This window comes from Oculina patagonica, chromosome 6 (assembly GCF_052425735.1).
Source record: "Oculina patagonica isolate OP01 chromosome 6, crgOcupat, whole genome shotgun sequence".
Classification (NCBI taxonomy): Eukaryota; Metazoa; Cnidaria; class Anthozoa; order Scleractinia; family Oculinidae; genus Oculina; species Oculina patagonica.
Window position 1 is genome coordinate 3,910,861 of NC_135763.1, and position 14,106 is coordinate 3,924,966.

Here is a 14,106-nt window from a genome sequence, read left to right on the forward strand (position 1 = left end):
TTAATTTACACTGCAGAAAGTTAAGGAAAGTGAATGAAATCATACTAAAATATAGCACAAATATGCCACAAAACCTAACACTTTTAAATCGATTTCGGCTTCCCGAACAATTCTCTATAAGCTTAAATGTTTTGAAAAGTCTTGATAGAAGCTTTGCAACTTTGCTAAGCCTATTTTTCTGATTCAAAAATACTCTTTGACCGAAAAGCAGTTTAACAAGCTATTAATACACTTGTATTTAACAAATTAATCAAATCTTCGCACCGTTAGCAATGGAAGTGTACGCGTATCTTGTAATGGACAGTGAATGGACAGTACGCGTCATTTTGCGCGCGCTGATGTTTATTTCGTGGAGAATGTTATGTTAGGCGTTAAAGAAGATTAGTTTAATTTGTTTTATTTTTTTTTTGTTAATTGAATGGACTTCGGACCAATTTTATTATCGTTAAAAATCGGACTCCCGCTTCGCGGTCGTCCGATTTTGTAAATCACTCGTTGATTACAGACCGAATTGGACTCCACTCAGTCCTATTACCATTATTAATAATCTCTGCGTTGATTCTTCTTCTGATAAACAGTGCCAAACTGAATGAAATGCGTAGCGTCTACGTACGGCACAATATTGTGATAATTAATTTGTCCGTTTTTAATCAAAGAATCTCATTTCCTTGAATGATGGTAAATAGTGTTCTGTTTAAGCAAAAAGTGACAGATAAACAATGCAGTTTAGCAGATAGATAGAGTCTAAAAAACCGAATGAATTTTACCGCAATGGCGTGAAAATCATTGCGAGATGAACAAACAACAGCAAACTGCGAACGGTAAACTACAACTCGATTTTGTTGAGAAATACCTCGCCTTTTGAAGAACTTTGAGGCCTTTAATTCCACTGCTTTTTGTCCTTTAGCATTAACAATGGATGGTGATGCCATTTTTGTCTTTGGAGAGCAAAACTTTCATGTGTTCGTTAGACTCAAAAGTGCAAAATGATTTCGCGCCGTGAGCGGTCCGTATGCGGAGTCCGGATGAGAAAAACCGGACCGCTGGAGCGCGCGCAATTAGCCAATCAGATTAAAGGATTCAGGATTCCGGACCGCTGAGATGCTTGAGAAAAAAATAAAAGATGATATTCTCCGCCCCTGGTCGGGTTGCCTTGTGACTCCCCTTCCCCTCCCCGAGAGTCTGTAGGCGCAGGGCGCGTATGCTCACTCGATAAACAAATTTTTTCGCCTTCATGGGTTTACCCATTCCCTTACCCAGGTGCTCCGCTGGCGCGCCGCGCGCGGAGCCCCAAAATTCGCTCCCGAAAAAAATTTTTAAAAGTCTTGAAAGAAACTCTGCTCGCTGGGTGTTAAGCCAACTCTCCGACTCAAAAATACTCTGACTGAGCACCTCAAGCTATACACACTTTGTCCATAGTCTCGGGAGACGAAACAGCGTCGACCAGCCACGAAAGTTTATAAACAAATTAATATTAGAGAGGTTAGGCTTTCCCGCGAGTTCCTCTGCCGTCCGTGGCGCGAGTAGTTTTGTTTTGAATGTGACCATAGGAGGGATAGAGAAAAAAGGTAGCAAAATGAAGGCAAACTGCGTTTGAGTTTGCCTTATAACGTCAAGCTTATCTCTCTAATCTCTGCGTTAATTCCCAGCAGATTTTTCTGATACGGTGGAGAGTGAAACTGATGATGCGTAGTTCGGTACGGCAAATATTGCGACAATTTATGTGACCAATTTCAACCAAAGAATCTCATTTTCTTGAATGATGGTAAATAGTGTTTTGTTATGGCAAAAGGTGGCAGATAAACACTGAAGGCAGTTTAACTCATAAATGGAAGTAAGAAAATCATGATTCAGGGCTATTTAGCAGATCACGTTTCACAAGCAAAAAAAGGCGTTCCACATTCCATGTAGTCAATTGACGGCACACTAAATTGACATTTACCTGGCAGTAAACTCCAGTAGTTAATTCTAGACGTTTTGGATTGAGTATGTCAGTTATGCACCAGTTAAATGGAGCACACTATGAGGCCCGGGACGAGGCTGTTATATGAAGCAGAGGAGCTGGCCATGGAAGGGAAAGTGGATTGAACGGCCGCCAACGAAGTTGATAGCCGAATGAAAACTGTTTTTTGTTTCTAAATGAGGACGATCACTCTCAAATGATTGAGCCCACAAACTTTATTTCTTTCAAGAACTTCAAGGTTATTACATTCCGATAATTATTACTCCTTTATTATTCCAAAGCTGACCTATACTATTCCAATGTTAGAACATCTTGCACCGCCGTTTTTCATGTCCCCGTCAGGCGTCTTTTGCTTTATTCTGCAAAAATAAAATGGCAGAAAACCTTGTTGATCTTCATCTCGCCGTTTTATACTCCAGTTCTTTGGCTCCTCGTCTCCGGTCTCTGACTTCCGGTATCTCAGTTTAACCGGAAGTCAGAAAATAGGTAAGCGGTGCCAAGGAACTGGGCTAGTCCAACAACAAAACCAACAACAACAAAACTTTATTTTACACAAGCATGTTATGTGCAATGTCTTTCACCTCCCGCAATTAGCGTAGCTATTCGAGGCGGGAGGTAAAGAAGAAAATGACAAAGAAGGCGAAAGAGATTCGATGGTGCTTTTTGTTTTAGATCCTTAAGTACTAGAATTGATTCCAATTCTAATATATTTCTCGGCAGCTTGTCGCTTAAACATGACGTCATATCAGTCTACTAAGCAACATCTGACAAGGCAAATCACGGGCTCAGCTATTTTTCGGATACGGAAAATCGAAATGGTGTCTATAGTAACTACCATTTGTAATTTTATTTGGTCTTAGACCATAGCCATTGCATTCACTTATGTCCAGGATTGAACGCAATGAGTACTTCATGTTTGACTGTGTTATTTGACATTTTCATATTACTTCATATTTGACAGATTTGACAGGTGTGTTTTGGTGAACTTTTATTAATGAGGACACTTTGTGATGCCTGTCATAAGAAACGTGCATATCATTAGCGTTCAATCCTGGACATATCTGGAGAACAGAGATAGACACTGTTGGTCCACACTGACCCGGGTAAATTTGAAAACGCATCTTTTTTTCTCCGGTTAGGCCAACCGTCCACACTGAAACGGCGTTTTCGGTCACCGAAAACGGAGCTTTTCAAAAACGCTCACCAATGAGCGTTTGGACTTGAGCGTGAAAAAGTGTATTTTTATATTTTATTGTTATCAATTTTAGAGGGCCACTGGTTTTTTATGTTATTTTAGTGCTACCCTCGTTAAAAAAAGACTTTACTTTTACTTACTAATGAAGCGTATCGTTTTCAAAAATTTACCCGGGTCAGTGTGGACGGGGCCTAAGTAAAGATACTCACTGCAGGCCTTTTTCGCACATTTCTTTGTCTTTATGGTTTTTCCTTTGCAAGGTGGAGGACTAGTACTTTTACATGTCCTTGTCCTTTCTTTTTTTCCACCACCACAAGTTTTGCTACATGGGCCCCATTTGCTCCATTTGTTGAATTCTGAAGAAGAAGAAGAAGAAACACAATATAGGTATAAAATTTGTAGTGACACGCTCCGTACTAAGTTTAATTTAGCTGTCTATTAATTATTTTTAATTTATCATTGCAATGGCTCCCTTGCACGAAGTTTAGACTTTCTCAAAGTCCTTCGACGCGCGGTTAGGGCGACTTGGTGCAAGTCTACACGAAGTTATGCTTTCCTAAAACTTATGCCCGTTCGCTTTGAATTGCTTGCAGAAAGAATTGCAGTTGTGATTTTACCCTTCTGAAGGCAAAGGAAATGAGATACATTAGTCTAATAGAGGCCATCCCTTAGCTAAAATTGGCTGACGGATGAAGGGATGGATGGATGGCTGGATGGATGGCGGAGGAGGATGGATGGATGGATGGATGGATGGATGGATGGATGGATGGATGGATGGATGGATGGATGGATGGGCGGACGAACGGACGGACGGACGAGGACGGAGGACGGACGGACGGACGGAATGACAGACGGACGGATGGATGGACTGATGGATGAAAGGACGGACGGACGGATGAATGAGTAAGTGAGTGAATTAGTAACAGGTTTAGAGGATTTTCAAATCACTATCAATTTTCAGGCCAGAGGAGGCCGCGCATTAAAAACACTTTCTGGTTTGTTTTGATTTGTGTTTTCTGTGCTATTTCATTGGTACGGTTACTCCTGATAATTTTGTCTTTTCAGTAATCAGATGCAAAACATTTTTTTGACTTATTTGTGTACGTTGATATTATCTTTAGTCGTGTGGTTACTTAGCAGCCATCAGTCCTAATAGTGGACTTACTACATTTGTCCTTATTACATGACGAATCCTCTGACTTTTTTCCCTTGCAGTCTTTTCCGCCATTTGCAGGGGGAGGGTTGGTACAACTGCGGTTTCTTGTCTGTTTTCCTCCACCGCAGCTGTAAGTGCACTCTGACCAAGATGACCACGGGCTCCAACCACCATTCACAGCTGGAAGAAAAAGAAAATATTAAGATATAGGCACGTACTGCGTGCATAGAGTTTTGTTACCTGTTATTGCAGAGGGATTGGGGGCGATTCCGAGGCAAAGTACAGAGATAAAGGTACAGCGTTTAAATGAAAACTAAAAATTAAGCCAACTCGAAGACGACATAGAGTTACACTTTACAAAAAATGCAGAAAAACTGAACCCCTTTTGATCTTTGTGGCGTGCTTGTATATTATGGTCTCTCAAACCTATCTTCTATGATCTTATCCGAAGCTAAGAACGAGACCTTGGCTCATTTTTTGCTCACTTAATTTATTGCTTGGATACATGATCCTGGACCTGTCCAATAGACTACAAGAAAAAAGATTGTTTTTCCATTACTCACGTGGGCAAGAGTTATCATTGCACTCTTGAGACTCGGTCGAGTCCCCACTGCATTGCGCTCCACCATTAGACGGAGGAGGATTGGTGCAAGTGCGGCTACGCTGTTGGGTTCCACCGCCGCATGTAACACTGCAGGCACCCCACTCTGACCAGTCAGACCAATCTCCATCAACTGCGCATGCGTTAGCAAATGAAACTAGTAAGTAGAATACTCTATCTTGAAATTAAATATAATCGATTTTATTAAGCGGTTAAATTCCGCCATATAAACCGTTAAGCGGGTGAGTTAGGGATAGAGCGCGAAGAAAATTAGTGATGGTACTGGTGTATGCATTGGTGCTTGGGAATTTTAGTTTTAATCACTAAGGTGTTAGCTTAACATTCAATGCTTGTACCTTTTTTTATAAGTTTAATTTTTTTAAAATTTACTCACATTTTAAAATGAAAACTAGCGATAAAAGTAGCGAACAACGTTTCGCTGTCTTCATGACAGCGATTTCCAAGTTCAGTGTCAATGTCAAGTGTGATTGCTATTTATGAATATGATTTTATAATAGAACGTGAAAAATGTAGTGAAGTATTTTAAATGTAATGCTACAGAAAAATTAGGAACGCATTGTTCTACGTGAATAGTTTTGCACGGATAGAGTCAGATTGAGTGTTCAGATCCAGTTTAAGTTCTCTAATAAAAAAACATCTCATAAATGAGACAGTCCAGTTTACTTTGACATTTCTTCAAGATCGAAAAGTGCTTCAGATCAAGGGTGTGGGCTGCCGGGTTGTGTTTTTTACACACGAACTTTTTTTTAACAAGTGCTATAGTATAAAAACAAGACTGAATAAGTGTTACTCCTATAAATTCTTCATTTTTTTTTATATATTCTTACACCCCGGTGTAATTTGAACCTCCTTGTGAATCGCAATTTTTTCCATTTTTCATTTGCCTCGTATAATGTCATTTTTTTCCCATCGTTAATCTTTAGGTGAAATGTACAGCGTGTTAAGGAGAACGTACCAGGGCATGGATTTTCGTTGCAACGTTGCGTCTGAACAGGCGGACCAAGGATTAGACAGTTGTTTCCTCCTCCTGATGGCGGTGGGTTTGTACAACTTCGCTGTCGCGTTTGAGTACCGCCTCCACAAGTGACAGGACAGTCAGTCCAGTCTCCCCACTCTGAGTAGCCGCCATCAACTCTTCCTGTGTGTGAGAGAAAGAACCGCAATCAACTGAAGAACTGCTGAGAGCTCCTGCTCCATAAGACATATGTAAAAAATATAAATCCAACACCTCTGTAAAAATTGACTTCCATTGGGGCAAATAAAGATAGATAGATTGATTGATTGATTGACAGCGTACCAACAAACTTAGAAACAATGGCCCCGGTTGAGTTCATGAGAGCTCCGATTCGTGTAGAGTTTATAATCAAAGTTTTGGTTATTTCGTTATTTTTCTGGTTATGGTGCATTCTCGTCCCCTGAGTCCACGATTCGTCTGGTCTGGGCCAGGGATCGAGACCTCAGGCCGCTTCCAACACCGCGATTCACGTACTCATTGTCAACTCTGACAAGTCCGATTGGCTGAAAATACAGAACAAGTACTCTTCGCATGCTCGCAAATCGGGACTTGCCGGAGGTCTTGATCCCTGGCGCAGACCAGAAGGATCGTGGACTCTGGGGACGAGAATGGCTATGGTGTCCAATAAAGTAAATTGTGGTCATACTTGTGGTATAGTGTTTTAGACACTTGCCTTTCAATTTAAAGATCCTGGTCTCGAATCAGCCTTCATGTTCTGATTTCAAGTCATCACTGATTTTAAATTTTTTTTAGATGTGGCTACCTTGCGTTTGGGTTTGACCGCGAGCTAGAGTCATTACAAAACCGCTTGGCCAACACAGTTAACTTACCCGGACGCATTCGGCAGCATCTGATCTGAGTTAGACAGGCAATTGTAGAACATTTTGCCTTATACAATCCTTTCATGAAAAACCCATCCGGACACTGTTTTGTTCCGTCTTGTGTGAAATCCACATCAACGTCCACGCAGTTTCCAGCGTATTCTTCTGGAGCGCTAGCCGGCTTACAGCACTGGCCCTGGCCGATATCAGCCAAGAAATTTCGCCCAACCGTGAAAAATCCGTGGAAGAAATAACCAGGTTTACACTCTGCCCAAACATCATCGCTGATCAGGGAAAATTATATAAAATATTAGAGATTAATACAACCGAATGCCGGTATGAATGTACTACGTTTTAACCTGTTTTAGAAATATATTCTCAGTAGGCTGTATATAGAACTTAAATATCGACATTTACAGTTTCCTGAAAATTATATATAACCTCTGCGTTGACACGTTGCTCACGAGTCGTCTGTGATCAGGGAAAATCAAATATATTCTTAGAAATACAATCGAATACCGGTATGAATGTACTATGTTTTAAGACTAACAACAACAACAACAACAACAACCATTTTATTTTGCATGCCAAAGATAAATAGAAATAATTATAGTATAAAATAAATTAACTAAAATAGGCCAAAAAACTCAGAATAGAAATAAACTAAACGAGCTGAGTAGTTACAAAAACATTAAATTGCTATGACTAGGTTGTACATTATTAAAGAGAGAAGACGAAAAAAAATAAGATAAGACAAGTAATAAGTAATTAAGTACACAGTAATTAAGTATGTATAAATAGTAATTTAGATAAAAAAGTAAAAAAAAAGGGACAGGAAAAAATGAGCAAAAAATAAAGAAAGCAGAGAAGAAGAAGAAGAAGAAGAAGAAGAAGAAGAAGAAGAAGAAAGAATACACTAAGCCAGCATTAGCCATAAGTACTTAAGAAATGCTTATTCATAGTTTGCTTAAATGAATGCAGAGATAGACTTTTCAATTCTTCATCTTAATTATTCCAGATAGAAGGATCAGAAAAGTGAAAATTGAATTTGCCATATTTAGTTCTAACACGATTGATATAGTAAGTTGATTTTGATGCCGGCCTAGTATTATATATAATTGTGTTTAGATGATATACTTAAGAAGAAATTGTCAAAGGCCTAAGGTAGTAAGTTATGATGATACTAAAACATAAAAAGAGCAGGACTAGTACTTAGACACATTTTCGCAGTAGTGTGTATATAATACTTGAATATGGGCATTTACAGTTTCCTGAAAATTCTGCAGGCCTTCATAACTGACCTTTGCAAAGTCGTCCACCATTCCTCCAGATAACAGTCATTTCCCTCCTGAGAATATGGCAGATTAACAGCACAGCACGTGGCGGCCTTAATAACGGCTGGTCCAACTTCCACCATAACTCCATACCCCGCGCTCCTGAATCCACTCACATAGGAGATGTCATCTTGACACTGGGACATGGAATCGCCCGCTATTCCAAACGTACTGCTCCAGTCTTGTTCCGCACACTGCTGACCTCTCGCGGGACTGGTCCCGAATAAGAACAGCAACTGAATGATGACAAGCATTCGCATGGTTTTCTTTGAATCTGAAATCTCTAAATGCAAGCAGAAAATTTCAGACAATTATCTACCATCTGGCGCATTTTACATTTCAAAGCTATCAGAACATTTCAGAAACGAGTAAAAAAAAAAGGTAAGGAGAAGTATTAAGGATTTTTAATTGATAGTTACACTAACGTACTTTGTTCTCTTATAGTTTTCGTAGTCGTAGCTATCGGCAAAATATAGTGGTTCCCACGATTTAGGCTACATAGCAAATCAAGGAAAGAGAGCTTTTCATGCATTAATCATAGAAGAAGTAGAACACAGATTTACCTTGGCAAAAAATCCTTCTTCCCCAAAAGGACTTTAGACCTGCTGGTCGCCGATTAGGCAGAATAATACAAAGATAATACAAAGTGTTTTTTTTTTGCCCAATCAGGAGGCAGCATTCGGAAAGCTGTTTGGAACTGGCATGGTAAGACTCTTTCAAACAGGGGCACCTTTCTATTGTTTAAACTTTTCTTCGCCGAATTTAATTTTTTCCCCGCAGTTTCGCCCTTCCCTCGCCTCACTAACTGCCCCTGGGTCTCTTTCCGATGATGCTAATCCAAGTGATCTATATTCTTTTCCAGACGAAAAGTTTTTATAGGGAAAAAAAAGTGGCGAAACAGATCTAATGAAACCCCGTAAAAACAATAAAATATTTTCAGTATTTGGTAAATTTTCATTTACTTAAAGCTGATGGAAAACAAAAAGATAATGTTTAGCGAGTTGTAATGCCCCTAAATCTTTGAAGCATTTTAGAGCATTCGTGCGATATCAATCATGGACATGCATGAACATACATTTTGTACATTACAGCCAGATTTCCCCAAGAAAAAAGTTGCAAAATTACAACTGAACATAAAACAGGAAAAAATACGAAAAACATGACGAAAATTATGCGACTTTTACCAAGAAAACTTTATCCAATTTTCGCTCCAAAAACGCGGCGGCTACGCTATGGGTCACCTACTCGCGATTGAATCCACAAATCGTCTTCTTCAAAACCAATGAAATTCTACAGATTTTTCATCAGATTTTCTTAAAAGAAAGGACAGCAATGAAGGTAAGATAGGGGTTATGAATGGTCCCTCAAAATTTTGCAGTGTTTGAAAAATCAGGCTTCTGCTCGGAATGCTCGCAAAATTTTAGTGGGTGATCGTTTACTCGTGCTCACGGTGCATATATTTACAAGGGCTCGTATGCTCGGTTTTTAGTGATGGTAGTTTTGTGAAAAGTGCTCGTTGCTAGCAGAAAAACGCTGTGCTCGCATGCTCGTAAAGACCATTCGATACCCCTTAAGATGAAAGGAAGTTGAACAATAAAGATACTTCTTACTAAGTTCCTGTAACATGCTAAGTTCGTCAAGAAATGAAAGTTCAAAAAAATATCCCGCGTGGATGGCTTTCTATACAGAAGATTACAGCTCGATACAGCATTTCTTGGTAACGCTAAAATCAGTGATTTCTTTCTACCCACCTTGGATGTCCGTAAATTAATTGTTTCAAAGTGCACTGCAGATACTGACTTCTCAACTTAAGTTAAGAAAAATTTTTGTAGGCAGTCAGGATAACCCGTCGGTTTTTCGATTTTAAGTGAATTTTCTATTTCGCGTCTTAAACTGATCCTACCAAGACTTTCTCTGGCAAACGGCCTAATGACTATAAACTAAATGAGCGGGTGAAATATGCTAAACTTCGATCTTTCTATTGGTTGTTATATTTATGACATTTCGCGTTATAAAGATCTTATTATTTTAGGTGATTATTTGCATTAAAATGGTCTCTGTAGTGATCTGTGGCTTACGAAAAAACGATTACTTTAGAGCCTTCATTGATCTTTTTTGAAGCTTTTTCGTGATTATTCACCTCATCTTTCATTTGTCGCACCGACGCAACGTCCTACAACTGACAAATTAAAACCACGTGCTCATAATCAATTAATGTATGAGAAACACATTTCCTCGGAACTTAATGCTGCAAAGCTTCAATTTCATGTTTTTAGCTCATAAGGTAGATATAGTGTTTTAAAAACTAATGTTTCGTTATACATTTCGTTATATATTGTTATATAAGTATAGTTTTGAATATTATTCCCTATCCGAACATCTTGCTTATACATGTATTAAAAAACTGATTGGTATAAATAATTGCTCTGATGTTGTTAGCTGGTGCCGTTATTCTTTGTGGTGCGGGCTTTGTGAACTGACAAATAGACGTTGAGTTTCCTAGCAAACGTTTTGTCTTGGGGAGCATTTTTGCCCGAAGAAAAATGTCTTGCGCAACCTCCCCCGTAAAACTAAAAACAGCCTTCGTGAAAAATCGTGGAAACTTCCGCAACAGTGTAAAGGAAATGGGAATCAAACTGACTTTTTCTTCAATGTTCCCGTTCTTATCTTAATCATTTTTTTTCGTTTGCCAGTTTAGATCAGTTGACGAGTAAGGCTAAGCAAGAACGCAAAACATCAACAACTTACGTCATCGCCAATCCAAACCAAGCCGATTTGCATGAATAATTCTCAGATACAGTAAAATCCCGCGAGTTAAAGCCTAATTTACCAGGTTAGCCTAAACAGGCTATTATTAGAATATGACATTATATACATACACAGTAATGCTTAATCCAAACTTTATTCCCAAAAGTAAACATTTTTAATCTAGAAAATAAGAACCTGTTTCCAAATTTTAGGCTAAAAGGTTCTTATAAAAATGAGGGTTAATTTGCAAATTTTAGCCCCACAGGTTCTTAAATGTTAGGTTCTTACTCGCGGGTTTTTACTGTATTGTCTTGTTGAATATTTCTATCATCTGGTGGTAGTCAGTTTAGAATCAGAGCGGTTCAGCCGATTCACGCTACTACGACTTCCGCCCTCTGCAGAAAAAGCGAAATACAAAGTAGCATGGGCTAAAGAGTTGAAAGTCTCTTTTATTTAGTTAGTTTATTGCAACCAAATGCCTTCGCTCAACGGAAGATGGCTTTTATTTACTTTTCTAGGTCAAACAGATTATTTTTGATCGAAAGCCTATGCCGTACACCTTATACAATGACAACAATATGATCGATAAAAAAATATTATTCAGAGACGAATATCTCCAACAACATCGGGCGAGGAATAGAAATATTCACTCACGTCCGAACCAAAATGGTAACGAATACTTATCCAGATATTCACTTAACTCTCAAAAAAAGCTTTCACTGAGAACAATTTATTTTTGCCATTCAAAAATTTAGTTCGTGAAACGGATTTACTAGCGGGTGGGCGGCAAACTTGAAATTGGAAAACGAGATGCAAACGACTTTGAGAAAGTCTAACTTAAAGTATAACTTCATTGAAGTTCTTAATATATATGTTGAGTTATCCTAAACGGAGAAAGGACACTGGTAGAAGCACTGCGTCAAACTACTATATATGGAACGCTAAAGACCATCATTGTCAAGGCTGTAAAACTTGTAAATTAGGCAAGAGAAGTAGGGCCTAACGAGAACGGAAACTATCATTATGACTTGTTAGATCAATTTCGAATACTCCAAAGTGCGCGCATAAGAAACGCGCGTGATCAAAACCAAAATCCAACATTTAACGAAAACGACAATAATGACGAAAACTAAAGCCCTTGCCAAACGGTAACGCAAATTAAACTTGCGTACATGCACACTTGCGTTGGCTGGCCAAAGGAGTCATAAGGTAGTGATTCCCTCATGTTCAGTTTGCCGTTTGCGACGCGTTCTCTAACATGTTCTGTTATAGAGTGACATAGCAAGTTTTTTTCCTATCTATGATCACATAAAAAGTACAGATAAATCAAAAGTAAGCTACCAAGAAAGAAACCTTATACTCCGACGGACATTTAACACTCAAAAAACGGCGTTCCACCATCAACTTCGCATTCAAAATAAGCGCTTCTTTGTGCAAAGCATGAACCTTGTAACCAGAGAAACATAATTCTGGGTAATTTCCTGTAACAGGGATACTTTCCAATAAAACGAGAAGTGCAAAGTGCAAAGTGAAAAGTATTTGTCAGTAATACTGAAATCAGTGGATTCTTTCTACCTACCTGGGGTTTATTATTCGTGACTTGTATCAGTGTCTACTCCAGAAGGCGACTTAACTCGAGTGAATGAACCTGCATAAAATGAATATACGGTCGGTCTTTTAGTGGCAGTCTCTTTTAGTTAAAAAAATAAAGAAATTGACATACAACTTGAGAAACCAATCCTACCTGACTTTGTCTGATAAACAAGATTAAACCTCACATCAGTGAAGACAGTGAGCCAAATGAGAGGTCGGACTATGTACATGCGGTCTGTAATTCTATTGGTTGTTTGATGACTTTTGACTTAACTGATTAATTGCATTGAAATGGTCAGTTCTGATATGTGGTTTATGACAAAACGATCACTTTTAAGCCCTATAAATAATCTTTTCTTAAAAAGCCGATTGGTGATTAATTGCCTTCTTATTTATTTGCCGCGCGCGTCACGATTCTTCGGGATTTGAAAACACTTGTCACTGCAGACAAATTACACCACGTGCTCATAACTAAATTTTGTATGAGAAAACAAATTTTCTCAAACATTTATGTGAAGAAACATTTTCACTTTTCAACTTATAAGGTAGACGGTGTTGCGTAGCATGCTCCGCAAGAATTGTTTATAAGTGTAGATATCAGGGGAAGTGGAAAAATATTTCCAATCCGAGACTTGTGTTTAGATAACTGATAATGATGAAATAATTCTCCCATTTTCTCGTGATAGCTTTGTCTACTATGCGTGGGTTGTGTATCACGGACTGGAGAGTCTTGTGTTTCCAAGGTAAATGATTAGCACAACCTCCCCCGTGAATGTAAGTCATCAAAACAGTGCCTAAAACCAAATGAGGGGTCGGACTCTTCTAGATCTGCATATGCTGTCTTTCTATTGATACTGCTGATTAATAGAGTTAGAATGATCAGTTCTAATCTGTGGATTATGACCAAGAGATACTTATTAATCGTTTCCCGAAGCGGATTCGTGATTAATGGCCTCACTTTCATCGGGTTGCGTCTCTACTCTGCGGGACTTGAAACACATGACGTCATATAAGTGCGGACAAATTAAAATTAAACCACGTGCTCATATTCAGTCACGATCAGTAATAATTTACGAGAAAACACATTACCAAGAACCCTGTGTGAAGTAAAATTTTCATTTTTTAGCGTATAACCAGCATTTTGTTAATACTGTATTTAATGAAATCTTAGACACAATGCGTCAAACTACTATATATGAAAAGCTAAAGACCTTGACCGTTTTCAGAATTCTTGAGAAAGCAATCATCATTGTCAAGGCTGTAAAACTTGTAAATTAAAGTTAAAAACCTTTAAAAACTACAATAAAATATTACAAGTAAAAATCGTCCAACGCTTTCCTAAATAAAAGTCTAGAATTAATGTTCCTTAAATTCAAAGGTAAAGAATTAAAAATCGAGGCACCTATAAAATAAAAACTACGGCGCGCAAAATCAAGTTTGACTTTGAGCAGTTTTGCTGTTTTCCCGTTGTTTCTAGTGTTGGCGTTATGATGTAATCGTTCAGAGTAATTTTTAAACGGAGAACACACAGTTCCATTAAAACAATCAAAAACAAAAGAGCATGCTCTCTTTTGTAAAAAGTTGTTAATTGATAAAATCCGAAGATCACAACTTCGCAAGCTGCACTTTGGGGAAATGATTTCCAAGCTTCGGTTCTCA

General features: G+C 38.5%; 1 protein-coding gene across 1 annotated transcript; it reads right to left on the reverse strand.

The window, feature by feature from the left end:
* Positions 1-2,160: 2,160 nt before the first annotated feature.
* On the reverse strand, positions 2,161-12,711 carry LOC144657061 (coadhesin-like). The gene is made up of 9 exons (XM_078517354.1): positions 12,599-12,711; positions 12,434-12,502; positions 8,074-8,387; positions 6,782-7,056; positions 5,892-6,074; positions 4,878-5,048; positions 4,324-4,494; positions 3,368-3,514; positions 2,161-2,322 (listed from the first exon to the last, which is right to left on the reverse strand). The coding sequence occupies exons 3-9, from the start codon at positions 8,364-8,366 to the stop codon at positions 2,318-2,320; spliced, it is 1,245 nt and encodes a 414-aa protein (XP_078373480.1). The 5' UTR covers positions 8,367-8,387; positions 12,434-12,502; positions 12,599-12,711; the 3' UTR covers positions 2,161-2,317.
* Between the last annotated feature and the right edge of the window lie 1,395 nt (positions 12,712-14,106).